This window comes from Sminthopsis crassicaudata, chromosome 1 (genome assembly GCF_048593235.1).
Source record: "Sminthopsis crassicaudata isolate SCR6 chromosome 1, ASM4859323v1, whole genome shotgun sequence".
NCBI classification, from domain to species: Eukaryota; Metazoa; Chordata; class Mammalia; order Dasyuromorphia; family Dasyuridae; genus Sminthopsis; species Sminthopsis crassicaudata.
Window position 1 is genome coordinate 19,815,314 of NC_133617.1, and position 26,205 is coordinate 19,841,518.

Sequence of the window (26,205 nt, forward strand, 5' to 3'; positions counted from 1 at the left end):
AGTTTAGGGGGAGCAGGGTATAAAGAAGGTTCCCCTACCTGTGGATTTTATGATGAGGGGTAAAAGAGAATATCTGGGTTCAGGGCTCAGATTTGCTTTGTGACCTTGGTCAGGTCCCTTTTGGGAAGGGGGCTTGGCTAGATGTTTCCTCCTAGCTTGAACAATCCATGACATGGAACTCTTAGAGGTCTTACAAAAGACCATAAATAGGAACATTATTTGAAATTCTGAGCCCCCAACCACAGATGCTAAATGACAGAAGAAACATATTTTTGGTAAAGAGCTTACTTCTTCCCCCTTCAATGCCTTTCTTCTCATTCTAGCCCACCTCCATGATACTCTGGCTGCTTGGGAAGGATTTATTCCCAAAACAAGAACTTTTTTTTAAATCACAGAAACAGATTATTATAATCTATCTGCCTAATTGGGCCCATACTGTTATAATGGGTTAAGACCAGATGTATCTGAATGATTAAAAAAGATCTAGCTAGCACTTACATAGCTTTAAAAATTTTCCAAGTACTTTCTTGCTCCTTATTTCTGGGAAGCCTCACAGATTCCATGGGAAGGTTCACAGGGCTTGTGTTCCAACAGTTTTAGGGCAGTTTTACATTTTAAGTTGTTGTCATGGGTTTTTTTAATCACTTACATCTTTTGGGACACCCATTTTACAGATGGAAAAGAAGAGATTTAGAGAACTGTAGAAATTTGTTCAATGTTACACTCCAGAGATCCAATTTCCCACCTCGGAGCTCTTTTTTTTCTGACCTTTACTGATGATGTTGGAGAGAGAAGGCTAGATTTGCAGTTATACATAAATTATTGCTGTTAGTCAGTCCTTTCAGTCATGGCTGGCTCTTTGTGACCTCATTTGGGGTTTTCTCAACAGAAATACTGGAAATGCAATAGTCTTGTGATGAAGAGAGCCATCTATACCCAGAGAGAGGATTGTGGGAACTGAGTGTGCTTCACAACATAGCATTCTCACTCTTTTTGTTGTTCGTTTGCATTTTGTTTTCTTATTCATTTTCTTTCCTTTTGATCTGATCTTTCTTGTGCAGCAAGAGAATTGTATGAATTTGTTTATATATATTGGATTTAACATATTTTAACATGTATAAAAATATATTGGATTACTTGCCATCTAGGGGAGGGGCTGCAGGGGAGGAGGGGAAAATTTAGAACACAAGGCTATGCAAGGATCAATGTCGAAAAATTATCTGTCCATATGTTTTGAAAATAAAAAGGAAGAAGAAGAAGAACAGAAGAAGAAGAACAGAAGAAGAAGAAGAAGAAGAAGAAGAAGAAGAAGAAGAAGAAGAAGAAGAAGAAGAAGAAGAAGAAGAAGAAGAAGAAGAAGAAGAAGAAGAAGAAGAAGAAGAAGAAGAAGAAGAAGAAGAAGGAGAAGAAGGAGAAGAAGGAGAAGAAGGAGAAGAAGGAGAAGAAGGAGAAGAAGGAGAAGAAGGAGAAGAAGGAGAAGAAGGAGAAGAAGGAGAAGAAGGAGAAGAAGGAGAAGAAGGAGAAGAAGGAGAAGAAGGAGAAGAAGGAGAAGAAGGAGAAGAAGGAGAAGAAGGAGAAGAAGGAGAAGAAGGAGAAGAAGGAGAAGAAGAAGAAGAAGAAGAAGAAGGAGAAGAAGAAGAAGAAGAAGAAGAAGAAGAAGAAGAAGAAGAAGAAGAAGAAGAAGAAGAAGAAGAAGAAGAAGAAGAAGAAGAAGAAGAAGAAGAAGAAGAAGAAGAAGAAGAAGAAGAAGAAGAAGAAGAAGAAGAAGAAGAAGAAGAAGAAGAAGAAGAAGAAGAAGAAGAACTACTACTGGAATGATTTGCCACTTCCTTCTCCAGCTTATTTTGTGTATAAGGAAACTAAGGCAAGCAGGGTTGGGTGACCTGTTCAGGGTCACATAGATTTTAACTCTAACCCCCTGACTCCAAGGCAAAGGTGTTATTCACTGAGTCACCTAGCTGCCTCCACTCTGCATGTAGTATGTACTTAATTAAAGTTTGTTAACTTGAACTTGAAGGTGCGAGAGCCAGAATTCAAATCCAGATCTTTTGACTACTGATGGGACTCTCTTTCCCAGAGGCAGCAGGGTAGAACAACTGGATAAGACTCTGAGCCTTGGAGTCCAGAAATTCGAATCCAGAATCAGCTACTTACTATACTGTGTGACTCCAGGCAAGTCACTTCTGTTTTCTCATCTGAAAATGAGGAATCTGGGGTGTGGACTTGGTAGCCACAAAGATTTCTCCGTGCTGTATTGTGCTATGCTATGACCTTTCTTGGCCACCTCACCCCTTTGAGTTCCTGAGCCATCTTAACTCCAAGTGCTTTGGACCGGATCAGTGTTAGGGGAAGAGAGGAGAAGCCCTTCCAGTTCTCCCTGTTTTCTCAGTAACATATCTCAGCATGTGTGCTCTGCAATAAGCATTGCTAGCGGCCATGGGTTCTCCCCAGCGCTGGAATACGGGCACGTGCCTATGGCTCCTGAGACATGCAAGCTCTAGGTCTCTGCTGCTCTGTCTCATTCTCCTGCAGGAACCCATGCCTGATTAATAGCCCAACTGCACTTAATTCCCCAAAGAATCATTAAACACAGTATCTGTTTCATTACACAGATCCAGGACAATTCACCTTGTGTAATCATATCACATAAAACTTTGCTTTGGATCTGCTCCAAGGAGATCATAAAATTAATGTCATGGAACAAAATCCAGATTTTACAGGGGCCTTCAGCCTGGACGGGGGAGATGCACAGCTGGAAACGGGGGTGCTGAGTGGTGGCGAGAGGCAGAGCTGTGTCTCCAACAGCTGTACGCACCAGCCTGCACCAAGCCCAGCACCACTGGACCGTCCCAGATTAGTCCTTCTCCTTCTCGATGAAACTCAGGGAGGGCTGAGCCATGGAAGCAAGGAACCCAAAGGACCGTTGGATGGAAGGGAGAGGTGGCTATGGAGAGAGCTGGCAGAGGAGGCTGGGGGCCCGAGTTCAAAACTCAATCTTGCTGCTTACTGTATATGTGATCTTAGACAAGTCATGTACAGTAGAAAGGGCCTGGGCTCTGAAGTTAAGGTTCAAATTACACCTCTACTTTTATAATTTTGGGCCAGAATTTTTTATTTTTCACCTCTGGATCTCAGCTTCTTCACGTATAAAATGAAGGTGTTAGAATAGATGGCCACTGGGGTCCCTTTGTAGCTCTGTCATGCCCTTCTAGCCTCAGTTTTTTCATCTGTAAAATAGGGAGATTGGACTAGGTGATCTGCTGGAGTTTTAAATCCATTAGCTCTCTCTGGCTTCAACTTCCTTTTTTATCAAATGAGAAAATGTCGATTCTAAATTGACAATCCCTCTCTGGCTCAGTTTCTTCATCTGTTAAATAAGGAGTGTTGGATTTGTTGAACTCTTTGGTCCTTTGTAGCTATGAATTTACTCATAAGTCACTTAGCATAACCCCTTTAGTTGATAGTGGAGAACACAGTGGAGAATTAGTGATATAATTAAATCAGCAGAAATGGAATTGGAGACTAGGTTCTTGAATGCCAGACCTAAAGCTCTTTCCTTATCAGACCCTTTCTTCTACTTTCTTGGGAGAAGGTTAAAAACAATCACAGCTTGACCCTCTGTGTAGGACGGGAGAACAGGAGAGAAAAATGGAGAGAAGTCACAAGAAGTCAGGTTTGAGTGACCTCCAATATCATTTAGTCCTAGGATCGAAAGCTAGAAGAGACTTCATTGAATTGTGAAGCTTGGGAATGAAAGGTTCCTTCTCTTCCACAGTCTCTGAGACATCCAAATCCCTAAAATGCTGGAAACAGAAGGAACCTTAGAGGTCATCTCCCACCTCCATGCATTTGCATAGAGTCATATTCCCTGCTCCTTAAAACTCTTGGTTTCCTTCAAAGCTAAAGCCAACTGTCATCTCCTAAATGAGACCTTTCCCAATCCTACTGGCTGCTAATGACTCAACCCTTAAACATTTGTTAGTGTTTCTATTTTACATATATTTTATATGGACATGATGCTTCCTTGACAGCAAGGACTGCTTTTGTCTTCGCACCCCTTGTGCTACTGAGTGCCTGGCACATAGTAGGCCCTCAATAAATGCTGTGATTAATGGATGGGTTTCATCTCTTCCAACATCTTCATTGTAGGAGGATGAAAGGATTAGCAACAAACAGCAAATGTCAGAACCCAGACTTTCTGAGTCAAGTTTTTTCCTCCCATGTTATGCAGCCCCAAAGTCTGGAGGCATTTGAGGAATTGGGGCTTTGGCCCAAGAGTGGTGAGGGAGCACCTCAATGGCAATGACCTGGGTAGGGGGAGACCATGAGCTTCCAGATGGGTCAGATGACCTAAGAAAGCTAAAGACTAGGTTCCCCAAAGAAACTTCCTTGGTGAGGGGTGTATCTTTGGAGTAGGTTCTCTAGGTGAAGATGAGAATAGAAATGTCCTTCTCTCCCCTATTGGTGAAGGCTTCAAAGAGAAGAAGGAACAATGGAGAGGAAGAGGAAATTGATGAACGTATCCAGTCCAATGGTACTGGGTAGAGCCCTGGGCTGAAGGGAAGCTCTGTTATTAACTCTTAGATCCCTGGTAAATGAGCAACTAGAAGTTAGACCTAGCAGATGATCCAACACAAGATAGACTGGGAGGAAGTCTGGACCCAACTTGGTTCAGGGAAGTTTAGAGCACAAGGCATCCTTGGACAGTCAAGAGTTGTATCAGGGTTTGGGAGGAAGCCTGGCTTGGTCCTTCTTGGGAACGAGCTCCCCAAGTGGGGGAGGGGATGCTTAGTGATGTTAGTTTAACAGCAAATTCTGATTACAAAAACTTAGTGTGGAACAAAACACAAAGGTGACTGGGACAATTTAGGGTTGTCCATCTCCATGGTCAGTCTGCTCTCTGCAGCATCAGCTGATTCTTCTATTTTGTATCTTATATTTCTTCTAGCTCAAATTTCCCATGTTTTATATCTTAACACTCTGTGAACTAAGTATGGTGCAATATGGTTGGTCTTGCCCGAACTAAAAAGATTATGATCTATATAGTCCCTTCCACTTGTAACATCTTAATGTTCTAAGACCCCTTCTACTTCTGAAATTCCTTGTTTTAAGGCTTCTACTCATCTCTGATAGCCTGTGTTCTAATTTCCTCTCCAGTTCTGACATTGTCTGTTCTAAGATCCCTCCCAGCTCTGACATCCCCTGTTCTAAGCTCCCTCCCAACCCTGACACTCCCTGTTCTAAGGTCCCCCCATCTCTGACATCCCTTGTTCTAAGATCCTTCCTAGCTCTGATATTCCCAGTTCTAAGCTCCCTCCCAGCCCTGACACTCCGTGTTTTAAGGTCCCCCCATCTCTGACATCCCCTGTTCTAAGCCCCTCCCAGCCCTGATATTCCTAGTTCTAAGGTCCCTCCCTGCTCTGACATCCCATGTTGTAAGGCCCCTCCAGCCCTGACATTCTCTTTTCTTTGATTCTGTCCCAGCTTGAACATTTTGATTATTTTCAGGTCTCTCCCATTCTAACTATGTATGTTCAATGCTCTCTGGGAGTACTTCTTAAGGTTTCATTATCAGGCTCTTGCTCTGGCTTCAATCACTAAAATTCAAAAGCTTCCTCTCCCCCCCACCCCCTCCCGCCCGCTTGGGAGAAGAAGCGAACCCAATCGCCATCTTCCCTCTCTTTGTGCTCCCCTTCCCTGCTGAGGTGAGAATCGGGCAGGGAGCTGTTTAGGGTTATAGGACTCAGCAAACCGTCCCTTTAAAGACACAAGGAATGGAGGGGAGCAGATGTTCAATGAAGCTAGAGATTTTTAACTCTTTCAAATGGCGTCGATTTCATGGGAGCAATTTGTAAATTGCTATAATTAACAGCAGCCCACAATATGCTTTGGAGCAGCCCCGCCGAGAAGGTGGTGACTCCGGAGCAGCTGGGAGCCGCTGGGAGTGGGGCGGGGGTCTGCGAAAGGCTCCATCACCCACGGGGGGCTTGAGGAGTTCGAGTGTTGGAAGATGCGGTTTGGCTCAGGGGAGAAAATCTGATAGGAAGGTTTTTGAGGGAGGCCGTAAAAATGAGTTTGCTTTGAAAAGCGGGATACATCCAAAAGGCTATTATCGGTGAGTTTTTCATAGAAAGGACACCCTACCCCATTCTCTATTACTCTACACACTCCAGGGGTATTGCAAGGACCACCGACTCTCCCCAGAGATGCCCAACCTACTGAGCTAATTTCAGACCTGGGGGGATGGAAATGGTTTGATCGTGGTAAGGTTGGGGTGGCTCATGGTCCTTACCTTTGCCTTTCCAATGCGCCTGTGAGGCGAAACCAATATGGCCACCGTACTTGCGGTTGAACTCCGCCATGAGAGCCTTGTAGGGATTTCTGATGAGCAAGATGGCCGCATCAAAGGCTTCAATCTCCTTCTGGCCACTCTCGTGGGTTTTGATGCAAATAGTTCTCCCACTCCGCCAGTGGTCCCTCTCACCCCTAAAACCTGTTCCCCGGGAAAAGACAAAGAGAATCGTTAATAGAGAGTCTAGAAAAGACTCCATCATCCACAGGGAGCTTGAGGAGTTTGCGTGTCAGAAGACGAGGTTTGGTTTAAGGGAGAAAATCTGATAGGAAGACTTTTGAGGCAGACTATAAAAATAAGATTTCTTTTAGGAGATAATATACATCCAAAAGGGTATTATCGATGAGGGAAGTCCCCTTTAATTGATTCCAAGAGTATCCTCAACTGTCTTACATCCTCATGAAAGAGGGGATCTCTTCTCAACATCAAAGTTATAAAGTGTTTTCCTATTCTTTATCCCATCCTCCTAAAAGGCAAGTCTGCTCATGTGACTCTCCAACTCAGCAATCTTCAATGGCTCCCTGAGATAAAATGTAAATCCTTGATGCCTCTTTTCCCATTCTTGTCTCATATTATTCTCCTTCTCAGCCAGTCTGGCCTACTGGATGTACTCTAAAAAATATTCCATTGGGCCAGCTAGAAGGTGCAGTGAATAGAGCACCAGCCCTGAAGTCAGGAGGACCTGAGCTCAAATTTGACATCAGACACTTAACACTTCCTAGCTGTGGGACCCTGGGCAAGTCACTTAACCCCAATTGCCTCAGCAAAAAAGAAAAAGGAATAAGTATTTCATCCTCCACTTCTCTGTCTTTGTTCAAGCTGCATCCTTTTTCTGGCAAACTCCTTCTCCTCTCCTGTGCTTTTAATCTTTTTTCAAGACTGAGCTCATTTTCTACCAGAAACCAGATCCCCTCAGTTGTTGAGATGCTTTTTTGCCTCTTCAAATTCTCATCTGTATAATGAACAATTTGCAGGTTGTTTTCTCTGGTAGAATTGTAACCTCCCTGAGGACAAGAATGATTTTGATTGTGTCTTTGTATCTTTTGTATCTTTATGCCTTGCATAAAGGAAGCCTTTGAGAAGGACTGGAAAATTAAAGGCATCACTTAATCAAATATTTATAAACAAATACATGGGAGTATTTATTTTATAGATAACTATTTCTAAGTATATTTACAAATGTTAAAAACAAAACAAAACAAAAAAAAAACTCCTGCTACATTCCCGGCAGTTAGTGGAGGATAGAAGGGCCATGTATCACACTGTGCTGTGATACATGGGGTTATAAAGAGTAGGACACTGAATGAACAATAAAAAGTACTAGGCATCATACTAGGCTTCAAGCATACAATGACAAAAGTGAAAGTCTCTGCCTTAAGGAACTAACATTTTGTTGTTGCATATATTTCCATATGTAAAAAGTAAATACAAAATACTAGATCATTTTTATTTTATTTTTTGAGAACAGAGACACTGACTAGCAGCTGGAAAGATTTGGAAAGGTTGCATGTAAAAGATGGTGCTGGAGCTCAGTCTTGAAGGAAACTAGGGATGCTAAGAGGTGAAGGGGAGCCGGGAAGGCATTCCAGGCATGGCAATGGCAGGGGCAAAGGCATGGAGATGGGAAGTGGAGTATCCTGTGTGAAGTGGGTAGTGGCAAATGTGGTTTTTTAGTTTTATGGTTGAGGTTTCATGGCATGTACATGGTCATTTTACATGTACATTGGTGAGGACATAGCAAAGACTTGCACGTGGTCCCTTTGGCTCTAGGACTGAGGTAATTTCCACACTGCCATAGGTGACTTCATGGTTCATGAACTTTGATCTGTCACCATTCTTAAGCTGGACCCCAGGACGTACACCCTGATTTAAGGATACTAACACTGAAGTCACCAATGTCCCCAGACCTGCCGAGCTCCAGCCTGGGCTCACAATGGAGCCATGAAATGGTCTGGCTTAGCTTGTGGGGCATGAGAAGAAGACATCATCTCCACCTAGTTTGCTTCTGTGGTGGATTCTATCACCAAAGGCCAGGGAAGCAGTCTGACACAGGGGGAAGGGCCAGACCTGCTGTCACTTTACCTTTGGGTTTCAGTTTTCTAATCTGCAAAATGAGTAGGTTACTTATAATGCTTCTCTTTGTTCTGATATGGTTTGTTCTAAGCCCCCTCCATTGACATTCCCTATATTAAGCCCCCTCCCAGCTCTGACATTCCTTGTTCTAAGAACCCTCCCAAGCCTGACATCCCCTGTCCTAAAGCCTTTGTCAACCCTGACATCATCCCCTGTTCTAAGCCCCCTCCCAGCCCTGACATCCCCTCTTCTAAAGCCACTCCTGCCTCGACATCCCCTGTTCTAAGCCCCCTCCCAGCTCTGACATTTTTAGATTCTGTGTCACATTCACAGACGGCTCCATGAACGGACATTTCCTCCCTGTGCTTTGTGTGCCCAAGATATACTGCTTGTCCTCAGGGTAACATGGTCTGGCAAGCAGGGAAGGAGACAAACAGTCATCCCTGCCCATTTCTCTTCTGGCCCTGCTGGGGTTGGGATTGGCATATCATCACTAACCCTCTCCCCCGGGATGGTAATGCTGGGAGAAAAAAGGACAGAATCCCTGCCCCCCACAGACTGAGCCCCAATAAACCTGGGTGCCGGGGAGCCAGTTCTTTCTCATCGAGCCTGTGGGCTCTGTTCGGTTTCCTTCCTGCATAGAAGGGAAAACAGCTCAAGCTTTGTATTTCTGTTATTAACATGCCTGAGGAGGAAGGCAGAGGGGATAACATTTTTTTTAGACAAGGGGAAAGTGGGACGTGGGAGGGGGCTCTGTATTACCCAGCCTACGGGTCCTAACTCTGCCCCTTCAAAGCTGGGTGACTTTGGGCAAGTGACAAGAGTAACCAGCCAGGGACCTTAGACACCAGACAAAATGTCCAGTTCAAAATTCTTCTCTTACTTCTTCAATCAATTCTTCAATCAATGCTACAGACATTTATTAAACCTCCTGCATCTAGGGGGCGCCATAGTGCATAGAGCGCAGGTCATAGAATAAGAAGACTTTGTCTTCCTGAGTTCAATTCCAGCCTCAGACATGTATTAGCTGGGCAAATCACTTTACCCTGTCTGCCTTAGTTTCCTCATCTGTAAAATGAAGTGGAGAAGGAAATGATAAGCCCCTCCAAATCTTCTTCAAGAAAACCCCAAATGAGCTCAGACATGATTGAAAATGACTGAACAATATAACCAGAGAATCCCAGATTAGGAAGGAAGCTCATCTTCCCCGACCCATACATGAATAGAATCCTCTTTAGCCTGAATCTGGATCTGAGAAGGGGTCATTCTACTTTCCTTTGCCAGAAATGTCTTAGGTGATGGGGAGCTCACTATTTCCCAAGGATCTCTATGATAGCCTTTATTTCCCTCTTTGTAGGGACCCCCTCCCATTGCTCTGGTCTTTCCCTCTGTGGACAAACAGGACAAGCTTCGCCCCTCCTCCAAGTAGCAGCCCTGGGTGCATTTGAAGACACAGCTCTCACGGTCTCCCTGAATTTTTTCTTCTCTATATTCTCATCCCTCAATCCAATCTCATGCGCCATGTGCTTGAGGTGCCCCCCAGCCATGCTGGCTGTCCTTCCCTCCGTAGTTTATCCTTGTCCTTCCTGAAATATCCTGCCTAGAAAGGATTCAGCATCCCAGTTGCCCCATGGGACTAAGGGCACTGCTTTGAGCCAGGGGCCCAATGCAACAATCCTGACAATGGGGCCGGGCTTGATAAGCAGAAGGCCTTGGATCAGATTTTCTGCCTCTCTGCCTAGGGCTTTGATGCTGTTTGTAATGCTGGCTGCAGCAGTGGGGCTGGCTTTGACATCAGTGTTTCCTTGCCACTGCCGTCCCTCCAGGAGTTTTGGAGGCAGAAAAATGGTGTTTGTTCCTAGCATGATATTAATGTAGTAAATTACTCTTGTGTGTCAGTTAGGGTGAAAGAAAGCCAGCTCCCAGGCTCTTCCAGATCATGGCAGGAGGAGTTCTGTTATTCACCCAGCAGCCTGCAAGAGGTCCCTCCCATCTCTCCTTGGGAACCTGCCCAGTGGGCATCTTGTTCTGCTGAGACCTTGGGCGCAATAGAACTAATATCTTAGCTTGGGATTCAGTGTCATATTCATAAGTGAGGGAGAAAAGAGAGAGAGAGGAAAGAGAAAGAAGGAAGACAGAATGAAAAGGGAGTAGAAAAGAAAGAAGTGAGAGAGGAAACGAAAGAGGGGAAGGAAGAAAGAAGGAATAGTGAAGGACAGAGAGGGGTGAAGGTGAGAAGAGAGACAAAGGAAGAGTAAGGTGAGAAAGAGGAAAGAATGAACAAGAAAAATGTCAAGAAAGGGAAGGTAGAGGGATTAGAAAGAGGGAAGATGAAGAGGGGACTAAGGAAAGAGAAAATAGACTGAAAGTGATACAGAAAGAACAGAGACTCTCTCTTCCCCTCCTTTCCTTTTCCCTTTTCCTCCTCTCCTCTCCTCTCTTCTCTCTTTTTTCCTTCCCTTCCCCTCTTCTTTTCTCCTTTCTCCTCTCCTTTTCTCTCTCTGGAAAGACCCCCAAAACACTTTTTCCTCCATTATCCTTTCTTTTCCTCTATACTCTCCTTCTTCCTCTCCCCTTTATCTTCTTCCTTTTTTTCTTCTTATTTCCTTCCCTCTACCTTTCTTCTCTCCTTTGTCTTTCACCTGTCTTCTTTCTAGCTCTTCTCTCTCTTCTTTCTTTGTTTCTCTTTCTCTCAGAAAGATGGAGAGAATAGAGATAAAGGGGGAGAGTAGAAGGGGGAGATGGCGAGATAGTACAGACTCTTATCTCCATTAAGTGGATATGTACATTACTCAACAATAAAAAATTGTGGCACCTGCTGCTACTCTCTGACCTTTCATTAATGTTCATATAACTCTTGACCAAGTGATTTCACCATTCTTGACCATGATTTCTTCATCTTTACAACAAAAGAGCAAAACAACGTTACTTCCAAAGGAAGTTCATGAGAATTTTTCCTCTATAACACAATGCCAGCCCCAGCAAGTTGGTGCTTTAGCCCTCTTCCTAGCATATCAATCATCCCCCCCCAACCAAGCTCCCTTCTTTCCACCTCTGGCTGAATAATACGCAAATCCATTCTACCATTCCCCAAAGACAGTGATTGCCAGAGGTCATATATAACTTCACTCCTTCTTCCTGTAGTTTCCCAAACCAAAGTACCTTTCCCTGGCCACCATTCTCCTCTCTGGACTGCTTTCCTCAATTAGGGCCCAAACTCTTGGCACTCATGGGAACTAGCTGAGTTTTCTTTGTTTATGTTCACACAGTTTTTGGCTCTGTTTTGGCAGGTATATGCTTAGGTATTTTATACTGTCTAGTTATTTTAAATGGTTTAAAATAATATTGAATGATATTGCTGATACAGTATAGTTTCTCTGCTCTTCACTTTTCATTAAATCTACTTTTTACTTTAACTTTGTCTGAGATCATGATTACTATCCCTGCTTTTTTGCATAATAAATCCTGCTCTTACCCTTTATTGTATTTTCTAGGTATATCTCTCATTTTTGTAATGTTTCCTGAATACATAGAGTTGAATTCAAAATTGCAATCTGCTATCGATGTCTGTTTTATGGGTAAATTTGTCTCAATTTTCTTTGAATCCCCAATGTTTAAAACAGTACCAAGCACACAGTAAGCACTTAATAGTTTTTTTGGGGGGGTGCATTAACTCATCATTGATTCAAATTTCCTTTCAGGTCTAATATTCCATACTTACCATTGGAGAGGGCAGAAGGAGGAGGGATAAGCATTTATTTAACACCACATATCTAGGTGCGTGCATGTGTGTGTGTGTGTATGTGTGTGTATATACACACACAATGTATATACACATACAGTATATATATATATATATACATGCATGTAAGCATATCTACATGTATGTATATATGCATGTGTACATTCTATATATTTGATAAAGTGCTAAGTACTTTACAAATATTATCTCCTTTGATCCTTGTAAAAGATGAACCTAGGGATGGGGTCAATGAGGTTCTGAAGAGAGAAGGATGAGGAGAGAGGAAATATGTCTCTTCCATTCCCTGGCATGTCCTGAAAAGACCACAGGTTCCAGAACAATAAACATGACAGTGGAACAAGATGTCCCCAAGGCAAGAGGGGACAGGTGGTGGCCTGAGCTTCCCGGGCATTGGCCCTGCCTCCCATGTTTGGCACACCCTGCATAGTACCAGTTGTCTGGTGTCTAGCCCTGGCTCAAGCTAGTTTCCAGTAAGGTTCTGTCTCCAGTTAGCTTTCCTTAGTAAAGGCTCAGAGATAGATTTGGAAGGGATCTCCTTCCCCTTACTTTATACATAGGAAACTGAGGTCCAGACAATTAAAATAGCTTGTTCAAGGTTAGCAATAGGCGATGGCAGAATTTGGACCCAAGCATTTTATGGGGAAGAGGGATAGGTTTGTTCTGTTGGGCCCTGGGAAAGCAGGAACAATGGAATTTTAACTCTCCATAAGGAGCCATTGACAATCAGTGACCCTCTCTATAGGGTGGCTCAAATTATGGAGCAGCAAGTTGACTGCCACAGGAAGTAACTAGACAAAAGCAGAATGTCAGAATATCCTAGAGAGAATTCAAAAAGAGGCTTAACTTAGCTCCAGAGTTTGAGATTGGGATTTGAATCCACCTCAGATACCCCTTGGAACACCCTGCCTCTCACTCTTGCCTCTTGGCTTCCTTCAAGACTCATCTCAAACCCCACCTTCTCCAGGAGCCCTATGTCAGTGCCCCCAGCAAATACAGCTTTCTTTCTGGGACTATGTCCCATCCCCTCCAGAATGGTCTCGTACAGATGCACATATCTAACCTATATCAGATTGCTTAGCATATTAGGGAGAGGGAGGGAATAGAATTGGGAACTCAAAACTTGAAAAAAACAGCCAATATTAAAAACTATTTTACATGTAATTGGGGGAAATAAAATAATTAGAATTATATAAAGATTAAAAAGAAATAAAACAAAAAAATAAAAATAAATAAAAAAACAAAAAAATCATATTTTTGTTCTTTTTTTTTCTTTTTTTTCTCTTTTTTTATTTAAAATTTTTTTTCACAGTATATATGCATGAGCAATTTTTCTCCACAATATTATCCCTTGTATTCATCACTCCAAATTATCCCCCCCCTCCCTCCACTCCCTCCCCCCGATGACAGGCAATCCCATACATTCTACATGTGTTACAATAAAATCTAGATACAATATATGTGTGCAATATTTTTGTTCTTAAAAATCTCATGTCACCTCCCCAGTTAGGATAGAAGCTCCTTGAGAACAGGTACTAGTTTTTAACTCTTCTTTGAAGGCCTATATAATTTTCAAGAGATGTTTAGTCTGTTGTCTAAGTCTTAAAATCACAAATCAATTGAGATCATAGACCAGCACAGAAAGAATCCTCAAAGACCATCTCATTCCACCTCCTCATCACTGGGTGAAGGTACCTTGTAATCTGGCACTTCAAAATCAACATGAGCAAAACAAAACTTATTAGTTCTTCTCCAAATCCACCCTGAACAGCTAGGTGGCACCATAGTGAATAAAGCATTGACCCTTAAATCAGGAAGACCTGAGTTTGAATTTGACTTCAAAGCATTTACTAGCTGTGTGGCCCTGAACAAGTCACTTCACTCTATTTACCTCAGTTTCCTCATCTGTAAAATGAGCTAGAGAAAGAAACAGCCAATCACTCTAGTATCTTTGCCAAGAAAACTCCAAATGGGATCACGAAGAATCAGCCACGACTGCAAAAATGACCAAATACAACAATAAACCCACCCATCTTCTGAGAATCCCTAATTCTGTGGAGGGCACTGCCATCCTTTCAGTCATCTGGGCTCCCAACTTCAGTAATATCCTTGAGTTCCTCACTCACACTCACCCTCATTTAGGCAATTTGTTGTTAAACAAATCACAGTTTCTTCCTTTAGAATCTCTACTTTGTCTCCTCCTCACTCACACAACCACTCCCTTAGTTCAAACACTCCTTCCTAAGCTAATGCAGCCTTCCACTAGGCCTTCCTGCCTCAAGCCTCTTTCCATTACCACCCATGCTCAGCTGATATGATGGTTTCCCCTCCTTGTCAATATCCTATACCAGACAGAGGGGTAAAAATTGATTTCTATATACTCCTGTCAGTCAGTTCTCTGCCAAGCCTGTGTCACAAAGTGCTGCTGGTAGGGGACTCATGGCATAGAGGGAGTTGACATCTGGGGTCAAGAGAGAATCCTAGATCAGAGGCCATAAAGCCCAGTTAAGGATGTGGTCTCAGGTCCAGACACTGGAAGGAGGGATGACTCTACAATCGGGGCTCCTATTTTCCTTACTGCAAGTAGAGTTCAAGTAGGGGAAAGCAAAAACGTCATCAGAGTGGTACCCCGACAAACCAATTTTCAGTGTCCTCTGTCTACTCAAACTTTGTTTAAACATGTGATTTTGTGAGAGTTATTTTTAGAAAAATAAAATCCCTACCCAGGCTTTCTAATTGCACTCATTAGAGACAGCATAGCAGAGTGTGGGCAAATCACTTAACCCGAGTTTTAGTTTCTTTTCTTTCCATATTATTCATGTTGTGAAAAAAGAATCAGAACAAAAAGGAGAAAACATGAGAAAGAAAAACCAATGTTAACAAGTGAAAATAGTATATTTCGATCTGTATTCAGAGCTCATAATTCTTTCTCTGGATGTGTGCAGCATTTTCCATCACAAGCCCTTTGGTATTGTCTTGGATCACTGTTTTGCTGAGAATAGCTAAGTCGTTCACAGTTGATTATTATACAATGTAGCTGTTAGTTACTGTGTACAATGTTCTCCTGGTTCTGCTCATTTCACTTTGCATTGTTTCATGTAAATCTTCCTGGGTTTTTCTGAAATCCATCTGCTCTTTATTTCTTATAGAACAATAGTATCCCATTACATTCACGTTTTAGTTTCTTCATCTATAAAATGGGGGCAATGATAATAGCACTTACCTTACCAGGTTGTTCTAAGGATCCATTGAGATAATATGCAGAAGATGTTTTGCAAACATGAAATTTCAACTGGGAATTCTGACGTTCTTAGTCCTTTGCACAGACTAAGCACTGACTGTTTACAATCAACAAAAGAACCACTGGGGAATAAGGAAGATATACCACATCTGCCCTCAGAGGGCATGGAATCTAAGAGTAACAATGATTTTTCACATCTCCATACACTTTACAGCACTATTTAGGTGTTTGAAGTTGTTGTTGATGTTATTATCATTATTACATTGACAATTTTCCGCTTTCCCTCGGCTTTCCACTATTGTATGGAAAGCTATTTGCTACTTTTAAAGCACTATAGAAATAAGAATTTGGAATGTTTATAGTTCTTATTACAATCTGATGAGAATAAAAATAATGATGGCTTCACCACTGACCTCCCAGATTCCCCATGAGGAGCCACTAACAATTAATATTGATATAGCACTTTAAAATTTGCAAAGCACTGTTAAATTTATTATTTTATCTGAGCCTCATGGATCCTGTGAGGTAACTAAAACTAGGGAATAGATCTGTGATTTCTTTGTTATAAAGAACTCCCAAATGAGGAAACTCCCTTTACTGATACACATTACAATCTTCTCAGTGATTTTGAGTCTCAGAGAGTAATTTAAAATGCTAAGCCCAATTACCAGACCAGATCTCATGGCCATTATATGTCAGGGGCAGGACATGAACCCTGTTCTTGAGGAGGACTTTCCTCTCCCAAGGTAGCAACTATGTCCTGGGTTCTAATTCTCGCTCTCCCCTTTCCTCAACCTGTGATCTTATTGTAGGGAACTCCCATCAAGAAATTCCCTCTGCCAACCAATTGCTCTGCAGCTAATTTATAGTCTTAGAGGGCTGCCTGTGGTACCAAGAATAAAGTGATTTTCCCAGAGGCAAACAACCAGTGTGTGGTTCAATGTCATGTTGCTTATTCTCATCAATTTACAGATGAGAAAAATCAAAGTCCAGAGAAGTAAGTGGGTATTTCTGTGGTCTCACAGCTCATAAATGGAGGAGAGTTACAGATCCCGACCTTCCAGCACTCTATCCATTAAAGGCAGCCTACCTCTATCCATGATGAGCAAATATGATAATTGATGGAAAGTAGTTTGTGACTCTAAGAGTAAGGTACTTTAAGAATAGTTAATGGCTTTCCACATGATATTGGGAGGTGGAAGGGAGGAAGTTGCAGTTGTAATGCTGATAATAACATCAACAACTTGAAATACATAATGCTATAGAGTGTATGGAGAAGTGAAAAATCATTATTACTCAACATTTCATGCCCTCTGAAGGCAGACTTGGTGCATTTTCCTTGTGCCCGGTGGTTCTTTTATTGACTGTAAACAATCAATGCTTGGTCTGTTCTAAGGACCAAGAATGGTAAGGATCCTGTGAAGGGCCAGAACTCTGGAGAAGTATACTTGAAGCAAGGATACTTACAACAAGGTGTTAACTCAGTGGGATTGATGAGATGATGGTTCTCTAGTTCACATATACTTAGTACTTAGCAAGGTGATGTAATAGTTCACACATACTCAGTATGCTGTAATGATGTAATTGTAAAAGGGTATTTAAGGGCTGAGAGAACTAGGGACAGAGTCAACCAGTCAGACAACAGATTGTGAAGGAGACAATAAAGACTAAACTCTATTCCTGACCATTCTCATGGGGGTCTATCCTGCTGAGACAAAGGCCTGTTCAGAGGACCTCCAGAAAGCTAGTTTGGAGATTACAGGTTCCCAGTTGAAATTTCATGCCTTCCAAGCAATACCTCAAACTTTTCCTTGACATCATCCCCACTTCCATCAACATGATCATCTTCTTACAAAACCCTCGACCCCATCCTTTTCATATTTTGTCTCCCTTCCCTACTATTCTCAAGCTTCTCAGAAGCTTTCCTAAATGGCCACTCTCACCTTTGTTGTAGAGGGAGCCATCAAAGTAGTAGCTACCCGTGTAGAAACCAGTGGCAAGTTCTATGAGGTGCCGGGCCCACGTGTTGCCTGCACCTGGGAAACTGGCCAGGGCGATGAGCTCTTTGGACTGCCCCGGGAGGAACCGCCTGTCCATGCAGCGATTATCTGCAAACAGAGCAAAGGCAAAGACTTGAGTTAGTGTTGAGGGGATGGTGTGCATGTGGAGGGAGTTGACGCTGAAGACCTGGGTGGCGAGATTGGGAGGTAATTGAACACTGGATCTTTGAAAGCAGATGGTCCATTCTTTGGAGAGAAGGGGAGAGGACATTAAACGAGGAGTTAAGAGAGTTGGGTTATGCTAGTCCTGGAATGGTGACAGATTAAAAATGTCACATTGGGCAAGACACTTCACCTCGCTGAGATTGTTGCCTAGACTACCAAAAGAAGAGGTTGGAATAGGTGATCTTTAACTTCTGTTATGATTCAGAGATACTTCTATGTTCCTCCTCTGATTCCAGCTCTGATATTCCCTGTTCTGTGTCCCTCCCAACCCCGACATCCCCTGTTCTGAGGTCCCTTCCAGCTCTGACATCTCCTGTTCTAAGGCCCCTCTCTCTTCTGACATTCTACCTTCTAAGGTCTATGAAGATACTTGGGTGGATCCAAGATCAGAAAAGGGGAAAGAAAGAAAAAGACTTTGTAAGCAGCCTCAAGGGGACCCACAGAAAGGCTAAGAAAAGGCAGCCAAGAAGAGAAAACAAAGATATGCTTCCTCCCCCACAGCTGTCGGTGACAGGTAGGCCAAATCCTTGCCAAGCCTGGCTGGCTCCTCTGTATAAAAGGAGGGAGGAGAGAGAGCTTCAGGCTGGGGACAGGCTGTTCAGCATGGCACACCTGGGGTCATGAGGAATAGGAAGGCAAGAGGAAGGATGTCGGACATCTGGTAAACACAGGCATGGGCTGGCCATGATCCAGTGTCTTACTGGGTGAGTCTGTGAACCAATAAAAATCTGGTTCTTGTCCAACTTTTGCCATCGATTAGCTATGAGACCTTGGACAAATGATCGTAATCTTTCTTTACTTCATCTCCTCATCTGTAAAATGGGTATCATGCATCCCACTCTGCCCACCTTATGAATCCAATGAGAGAAGGGATGGTAAAAGTCCCCTGGCAAAGTTGAGACTGGAAATGTAATTAGGTTACAGGTTAATAAATTTTCATTGGGGGCTTTGTGTCTATTTAATCAGACCATATACAAGGCTCTGACTAGATGACTTCCAAAATCCCTTCTATAATCTCTTGGGATAATATTCTCACTGTGATTGCATGGTATATGCAATGTCTGATTTGGAAGTAGAGCTCCTTTTCTAATGGAGATTGGAATTGTGGGGCAGTTTATAGTCTAAGAGAGCTGTTCACTGAGAGGTTAAGTGAATTGTGGTTGTGTGAACTGTCATCTGACCTGCTGCTACATCATCACGTTCTCGAACTTTTCTAGACTCTCTAAAATTGAGCCCTTCCCAATGTGTCATTTCCCCCATTCCAACATTGTAAAGGGCTAGAACTGAGCAATGCACTTGGATAATGAAGCACGTGAGACTAATTGCCAATTGGACAGTTCCCTATTAACTTGTTTGAAGGTTGACCCTCCCCAGCTGTTCTGTGCTGACTTGATTGGTTGGACAAAGAGGGGGAAGTGACTTGTGTGGGAGGAGTAGGAGAAACTTGGGTGATGGAACTCATGCTCTCTCGCACTCATGACCTGGCGTTGGAGGGGACAGTAAAGATCAAGAATAAAAACGTTTAGTGATCCTGACTCTGGCTGATTTCTGGGAAGATAGAGTTCCAGCATTTGGCGCCCAACGTGGGTTGCCACAACATGAACTCCTTGGAAAATAAGGACTCTTATCATTTCTATTTCTATTGTTGTTGAGCCTTTCTTCAGTCATGTCTGACACTTTATGACCCCATTTGGGGTTTTTTGGGCAGAGATACTGGAGTAGTTTGCTTTTTTCTTTCTCCAATTCATTTTAGAAATAAGGAAATGGAGGCAAGCAAGGTTAGGAGATCTGCTCAGGGTGACATAGGTAGGAAGTGTCTGAGGCTGAATTTGAACTCAGATCTTTCTCACTCCAAGTCTAGTACTCTGTGCATAGTCAAGCTGGGTACATAGTGAGAGCTTAATAAATGCTTATTTATTCATTCATTCTTAGTCGTCTAGTTGGTTTGTCTAGGATAGGATTCCACAGGGAAGGAACTCCAGTGGCTGTCCAGCCACCTCATTTTGATGATGAAGAAACTGAGAACTAGAGAGTTAAAAGACTTGATGAATTAAGGATCAGATGAATCAGAACACAGATCCTCTGACACAGATACAGTTCTATTTCCCTTGTGTGTGAGGTAAGCTTTAAAGTGTATCTCTATCAACTGTACCACACAGACCCTTATCATTATTAATGTTGTTATTGTTATTCTGTCCCCAAATCTTCAGATATCTGAGGCAGAACTGAGATGCAAAAGAGAAATTGAGGCATAATGACAAGAAAAGTTTTCTAGCAATGAGATCTGTCCCAAAGTAGACCTGCCTTGACAGGTAGTGAGTTCCCCATCATATAATATATTCAGTTTCACAAGTATTCACTTACTGTGTAGCAGGCACCCAAAATAAAGAAACAAAAAGGAAACAGTCTCTGCCCTCAAGGACTTTATATTCTATTGGGAGTGAAGTGTGTGGATAAGGAACAAGGTAAGAGTGTGATAAGTAAATACAAACTATTAGAAAGTATATACAATGTAATTTGATGCCTGGGAAAGAGACAGAGGGAACAGGCATTATTTAGCTGAGACAATTAAATTTGCCAAGCTCTGTGCTAAGTAAGGCCTCTACAAATATGACCTTGGGGTAGTCAGGTGGTGCAGTGGATAGAGCACCAGCCCTGAAGTCAGGAGGACCTGAGTTCAAATCTAGTCTCATACACTTAACACTTACTAGCTGTGTGACCCTGGACAAGTCGCTTAACCCCAAATGCCTCAGCTAAAAGAATAATAATATTAATAAATACAAATATGATCTCATTTGAGCCATGAGGCCAGGGTGATGTGGGTAAGCTTGCCAATTAGCCCAGACTCCATGACACTTGTTGCATGCTGACCTGGGAAGATAAGAAGGGGACATTTGAGAGAGAGAAGCCAAACCTACCTTGTACTTGTGTCTGGTACACGATGAAATAATTGGCTGTCCCACAGCTCTCGTACTCTTCGCCGCCACATTTCTGGGCACAGAGCTGCTCATCTTCCTGATCATGAAGGCGGAAGCGAGTATTGGGGAAGCCACAGTGGCAGGCCTTGCCGCCCAGAGCTGCCAGGGGGTACTCCTAGGGGAGGAAAGAGTCCATGAAGGCTGGTTCAACTCTTAGACACAGCAGGAGAGTCAATGGTGGTTAGCCTCAGGTCAGCAGGACACAGTGATGGTCAGTCTCAGGTTCCCATTACCAAGTATGACCTGGATTCCAAACTCCCCCCCTCCCTAGATACTTCTGGGTATTTTAACTTTTCTGGATCCCAACTTGGAATGGGTCACTCACAGTGGTCCTCATTATGAGGCTAGTGTGGGACTCCACGAGATAATGCAAATCCTAATGTTAATTTCATTATTATTACTGTCATTATTATTTTTATTATTATTACTGTCATCTTGTTTGAGGGAGGGTAAGCTGCTCCCTTGACTAGCTTTAATAGCTTAAAATTGAACTAAAATTTTAGGACATCACCTAATGTTTTGGGGATTTGGGGGAGGGGCATAGGAGGTTATAACTTTTCTGTTAATAAAAGTATTAGAATCTAAGTTCATTTTGATAGGCTCATTCCTTATTATTGTAATTTTACATTATTTATAATTTAATTTAATAGTTATTAAAATAACAAGTAGTAGTAGTAGTAATAGGAATTAATAGGAATTGGAATAGTAACAATGAGGCAGCCTCATTTCCTCCCTTCCTCCTTTCTCTTCTTCATTTCCTTCCTCCCTCCCTCCTCCCTCTCCTCACTCCCTCCCTTCCTTCCTCATCCTTCCTTCCTTCCTTCCTTCCTTCCTTCCTTCCTTCCTTCCTTCCTTCCTTCTTTCCTTCCTTCCTTCCTTCCTTCCTTCCTTCCTTCCTTCCTTCCTTCCTTCCTTCCTTCCTTCCTTCCTTCCTTCCTTCCTTCCTTCCTTCCTTCCTTCCTTCCTTCTTTCTTTCCTTCATTTCTCCCTTTTTCTTTTCTTCTTCCCTCCCTCCTTCCTCTCTCCCTTCCCACATATTCATATACACATACATACATCTGCTGCTCCATTCTTCTTTCCAACAGCAGCTGAATAATGTGTGAATTTGTCACGTGGAGGCAGGTCACTAAAAGCCCAGGGACTGCATCTTCCGTGACCTCATTTGGGATTTTAAAGCATAGAGTTATGAGGGAACATTCTGGGACTGACAGGCAATTTCGCAGCCAGGCCTCAGTGGTGGCAGGTTAATCAGGGGCCCCACTTTATTTACACCTTGATCAGTCAGCCTCCAGAGGGAGCAGCCACACTACCTGGAACTGGGTGCCCAGTCATGGCTCAGATTTAATTGCTGAGGACAGGCAGGCAGGGTGACATCTCTGGATGCTTGTGGCTGTTCTTTTATGGGAAGAGCCCAGTCTCAGAGGAAGCAGAGCTTAATGGATACTGACAGACTTGGAGCTGGAAGAATGAATCCTGACTCTGACACTTACTAGTTGGGTGAACTTGGGCAAGGAATTCTACATCTGAACCTCAATTTTCCCATCTGTAAAGTGGAGATAGGGATGACTTTAATAGCTATCTCCTGAAGTTATTGTGAGTTCAAACAATTTAATGGATACAAAGCAATCAGCAAATATTAAAGTATAATATCAGTGTTTTGTTTTGTTTTTAGTTTGGAAAGTATGTTGTAGTGATGAAATTTACAGCAGGGAAACAGGTTCGAATCTCACCTTGGACCCTTGTTAACTGTGTGACTATATATATATATATATTACTTAACCTCAGAGATAACAATTATCTGTAGATTCAAGAGCAAAGACTTGTCATGAGACTCAAATGAGATCACGTATGTAAAGTGTTCTGAAAGCCTTAGAGCACTAGAGAAAGACTTGTCAAGATCAATCCATCTTGAAGCTTCTTTCTAGCTCTAAGGTCTATGATCCTTTGACCCCAATACTCTAAGGACTCCATGAATTTTTTTAAGCATTGCCCTATGCCTGGAATGCCCTCCCTCCCTTTCTGTGTCAATTGAATTCCTACCCATTCTTTAAAGTCCAACTGAAGAGCAATGACTTTCCCCCTCAGCCCTCACAGAGCACTGTATTTTATAGCTCTTCTTAAAGAATTTACCATGGAATAATCTATTCTGGCCACATGCAGTGGTGTCTCATTCCACTACCACATTATAATTCCAAGGCAGGGATCATGTCTTTTTTCCTAAACTGTCTCTCTCCCCTAGGGCCCAGCACAATGTTCTACACATAGTGAGTGCCTAAAAAAGTGTTCATTATATTTGGCTGCATTTCTTTGCCTGTGCAGGTGGGAAACATCGTATTGCCTGTACTGGCTGGTGCTAATGGGCTGATGGATTCTCAATCTCATGGCCAGAAGGCTGGAGAGAGCTTCATGGGGGTAGGAGGGGAAGGTGGGGGTAGAAAGCACTGGATTTAGGGGAGTTGGGGGAATCTAAGTTCACTTATTAACCCTGCTGCAGTCACTTTGTGACTATGGACAAGTCTCTTCGACTGGAAGATAATTATCTCTTCCATACAATGAGACACCTCATGGGATAGTTTTGATGAGATGACAATGCCTGGACACCAGGCCTCCATCTTTTCTCCCCTCATGCCTTGAATATTCTACATTTCACCTGTTGAGGTGAGATGGTTGGGACCATTGGGATGGCCCATGGCCATTAAGGGCTACGTGGTAGACTGGAGAGAATCCTATCCAAGAGTCAGGAGGCCTAGGTCCAAACATGCTTCTACTGCTGATGGATCTTTAGAAAAGTGATTTCTCTTTTCTGAGACTTACTTTTCTGTATTAAATAAATTCTGTATTAAATCTCTATTAAAATGAGTATGGTGGACACAAATGTGGTCCAAATGGAAGGCCATTCTCAGTTCTGATTTTGATTCTAAGGCTATCCCATGTCTAATACTTTCTGTTCTAAGATCCCTCCCAGCTTTGCCATCCCCTGTTCTAAAACTCTCCCAGTTCTGACATCCCCTGTTCTAGGGCTCCTTCCAGCCCTGACATTCCATGTTTTAATAGTCTTTTGGACTGTGAAATTTTAAATACTGACTTCTTTCTGGCTCTGATGTTGTAAATCCACATAATGTCCAACATTACCCTCCTCTCCCCACCTCTGTTCTTTCTCCTCCAGCATTTCTTTGTTTTCTGGGGAGTACAAATATACAAAGAATTTACATTTTCTGTATTCTAGGGAAGGTGAACTGCCAGGCCCAAGGAAATAAATAGCTATTTTGAGGAATTATGGGATGGCTGGCTTTGGAGCCTAAAGATCTGGATTTGAATCCTGCCTTTGATACTTGCTGCCTGAGGGACCTTGGGCAAGTGATCATTTCTTGAAGCTTTAGGTCTCCATAAAAAAAGGAAACGGGATCACAATGCTTCTATATTCCCTCCCATATCTATAAACTGAGGATCCTCATTATGTGTCTTTCAGCAAAAGACTTCTTTCTGAGCCTTAGTTTCCTTCTCTGTAAAATGAGTGTTGGACTAAATGAATTCTCATACCTTCCATGCTTAGACCCTCTGATAACCTCCACTTAAATATCCTGTCCTGTGATGAGCATCTAGAGATTGGAGAACATTGCAAGATCTCGATCCTGCCCAGATCCTGCCCATCAGAAGCTGGAAAACCAGGGGCATAAAGCCCATCTCTTTCTCTGTAACTTCTAGGACTAAATTTCCACTTTGTAGGCACGACTTCCTTACTCCTGTGGCTTTCCCTAAGAGAATTCAAGCTTCCCAAGGGCAGGGACTACCTTTAGTTTTATCCCAGGACAGTATTTGGAGCTTTAATCACTGAATGGGTGTTGCCTCAGTCAAACTGAGACCTGCTAAAAATCTTGGCTCAAAACATTTTCCTTTGCCTTCAGAGTCATCTCCAGTCATCTTGATCTGTGGCAACCCCGCTAGGATCCTGGATGCCTTAGAATCAGCAGGAATCAGGATAAGCAAAAGTCTTTATTCTTGGTCTTTAGCGGTAGAAATGAAGAGAGTGGATGTGTAGGATCTCTGTGACCTCATCGCCTCGACTCTCTCCCAGAAGTGACCCTGGCTAGTCTCCCTGCACCTCCTACTCCCTCCCACAATTCTCTGTTTACATCAAATGATTGGACCAGCAGAGGATAATGGGAAGGGCCATTTTCCAAGCATAATCTTATAGAGTATTGTCCAATCGGTAATTTTTTCATTCGGTAAATCGGTACCGATTTAATCGGTAATGATTTTTAATTCGGTAAATTGGTAATGATTTTTCATTCATTCATTAAATCATTCTACAGTCATCCATCTATTCAAACGCAAGGAGGTCAAATTAGCCAATATTTAAATAAATCACTTCATTCTATTTCCTGAAAGGTAAAAAACTGAAGTTGAAGCTTAGATACTTAAGCATATAATAAGAAGATGGGATTCATGGGAAAAGACCCCTGACGTTGGGCAAGATTGAAGGCAAAAGGAAAAGGGGATGGCACTGGATAAGATGGATAGATAGTGTCATGGAAAACAATGAACATGAACTTGGACAAACTTTGAGAGATAGTGGAGGACAGAAGAGCCTGGCATCCTATGGGGGAATGGCTGATTAATTGAATGACTGAATAACAAAAATACACTGAAGAGCATCAGTTGTTCCACTTGCCCTCTCCCGCCACCACCATGGACAGCTCCCAGAGAACCCCCTCTCCTCCTCCATTCTCCTCCCCATTAGCTCCCGCCTTGTTATTACTCCCCACTCACTTTCTCTGTGCACAGGTCAACACATTTGTCCACCGACATGTTCAACATCATTGCCGTCACGGGTAAAGCCAAGGAGAGGTTGTCAGGTCTGTGGAAGCAGCCCCGGAATATGGCACTGCCATCTGCAGAACCAGAGAGAGCAGAATTAATGCCCTACGGGTCTGAAAGAAAGGGTGAGTTAGTCAAAAAGCTTCTCCAAAACTTGGTGCAGAGAGGTTGACCACCCTGCTCAAGATTACATGGTAAATTTTTAGCAAATGCTGAAACGAAACTGTGGGATCCACCCTGAAGTTCCAGTTCTGTTGTTTTGTTATGGAAGCATTGAACGCTAGAGCCAGAAGTTAGACTATTCCTGTGCCTTCTCATCCCATCAGCCAATAAACATTCATTAACCACCTCCTATGTGTCAGGCACAGGTCGGGGAATTGAAGCCCAGAGAAAGATAATAGCTTATTTAAGACGTCAGCAAGTCAGTTGCTGGGGCAAGGCCCGAGGTGTCCTGATTCTAATAATAATCTCAGTTGATATTTCCATGATTTTTTTTAGGCTCACATGTGTATCCCTCTCCATAGCCCTGTGAGAAAGGAAGTACAAACAGCATCCTCTCCATTTCCCCCCAGAGAGGAGACAGAGCTTGGCCCAGGTAGAAAGTAGAAGAGCAAGACTGGATCTGTGACTGTTGGGGCTGCAGAGACCAGAGGGCCCATTATTAGGGTTGAATTTCAGAGAGGGCAGTGATGCTGTAAGACTTGAGGGGAGGGAGCTGAGGGGATTTGATGAGCACCTGGATGCTCTGATTCTTTATA

At 42.8% G+C, this 26,205-nt stretch overlaps 1 protein-coding gene across 1 annotated transcript in view; it reads right to left on the bottom strand.

Moving 5' to 3' along the window:
• Positions 1 to 26,205, bottom strand: part of WSCD2 (WSC domain containing 2) — a 133,676-nt gene that overhangs the window by 12,004 nt on the left and 95,467 nt on the right. Inside the window, exons 5-8 of the mRNA XM_074269830.1 lie at positions 25,400 to 25,521; positions 20,570 to 20,744; positions 17,370 to 17,534; positions 6,293 to 6,493 (exon numbers count right to left, since the gene is read on the bottom strand). Of these exons, the coding sequence (XP_074125931.1) occupies positions 6,293 to 6,493; positions 17,370 to 17,534; positions 20,570 to 20,744; positions 25,400 to 25,521 (663 nt within the window). The remainder of the gene's footprint in view (positions 1 to 6,292; positions 6,494 to 17,369; positions 17,535 to 20,569; positions 20,745 to 25,399; positions 25,522 to 26,205) is intronic.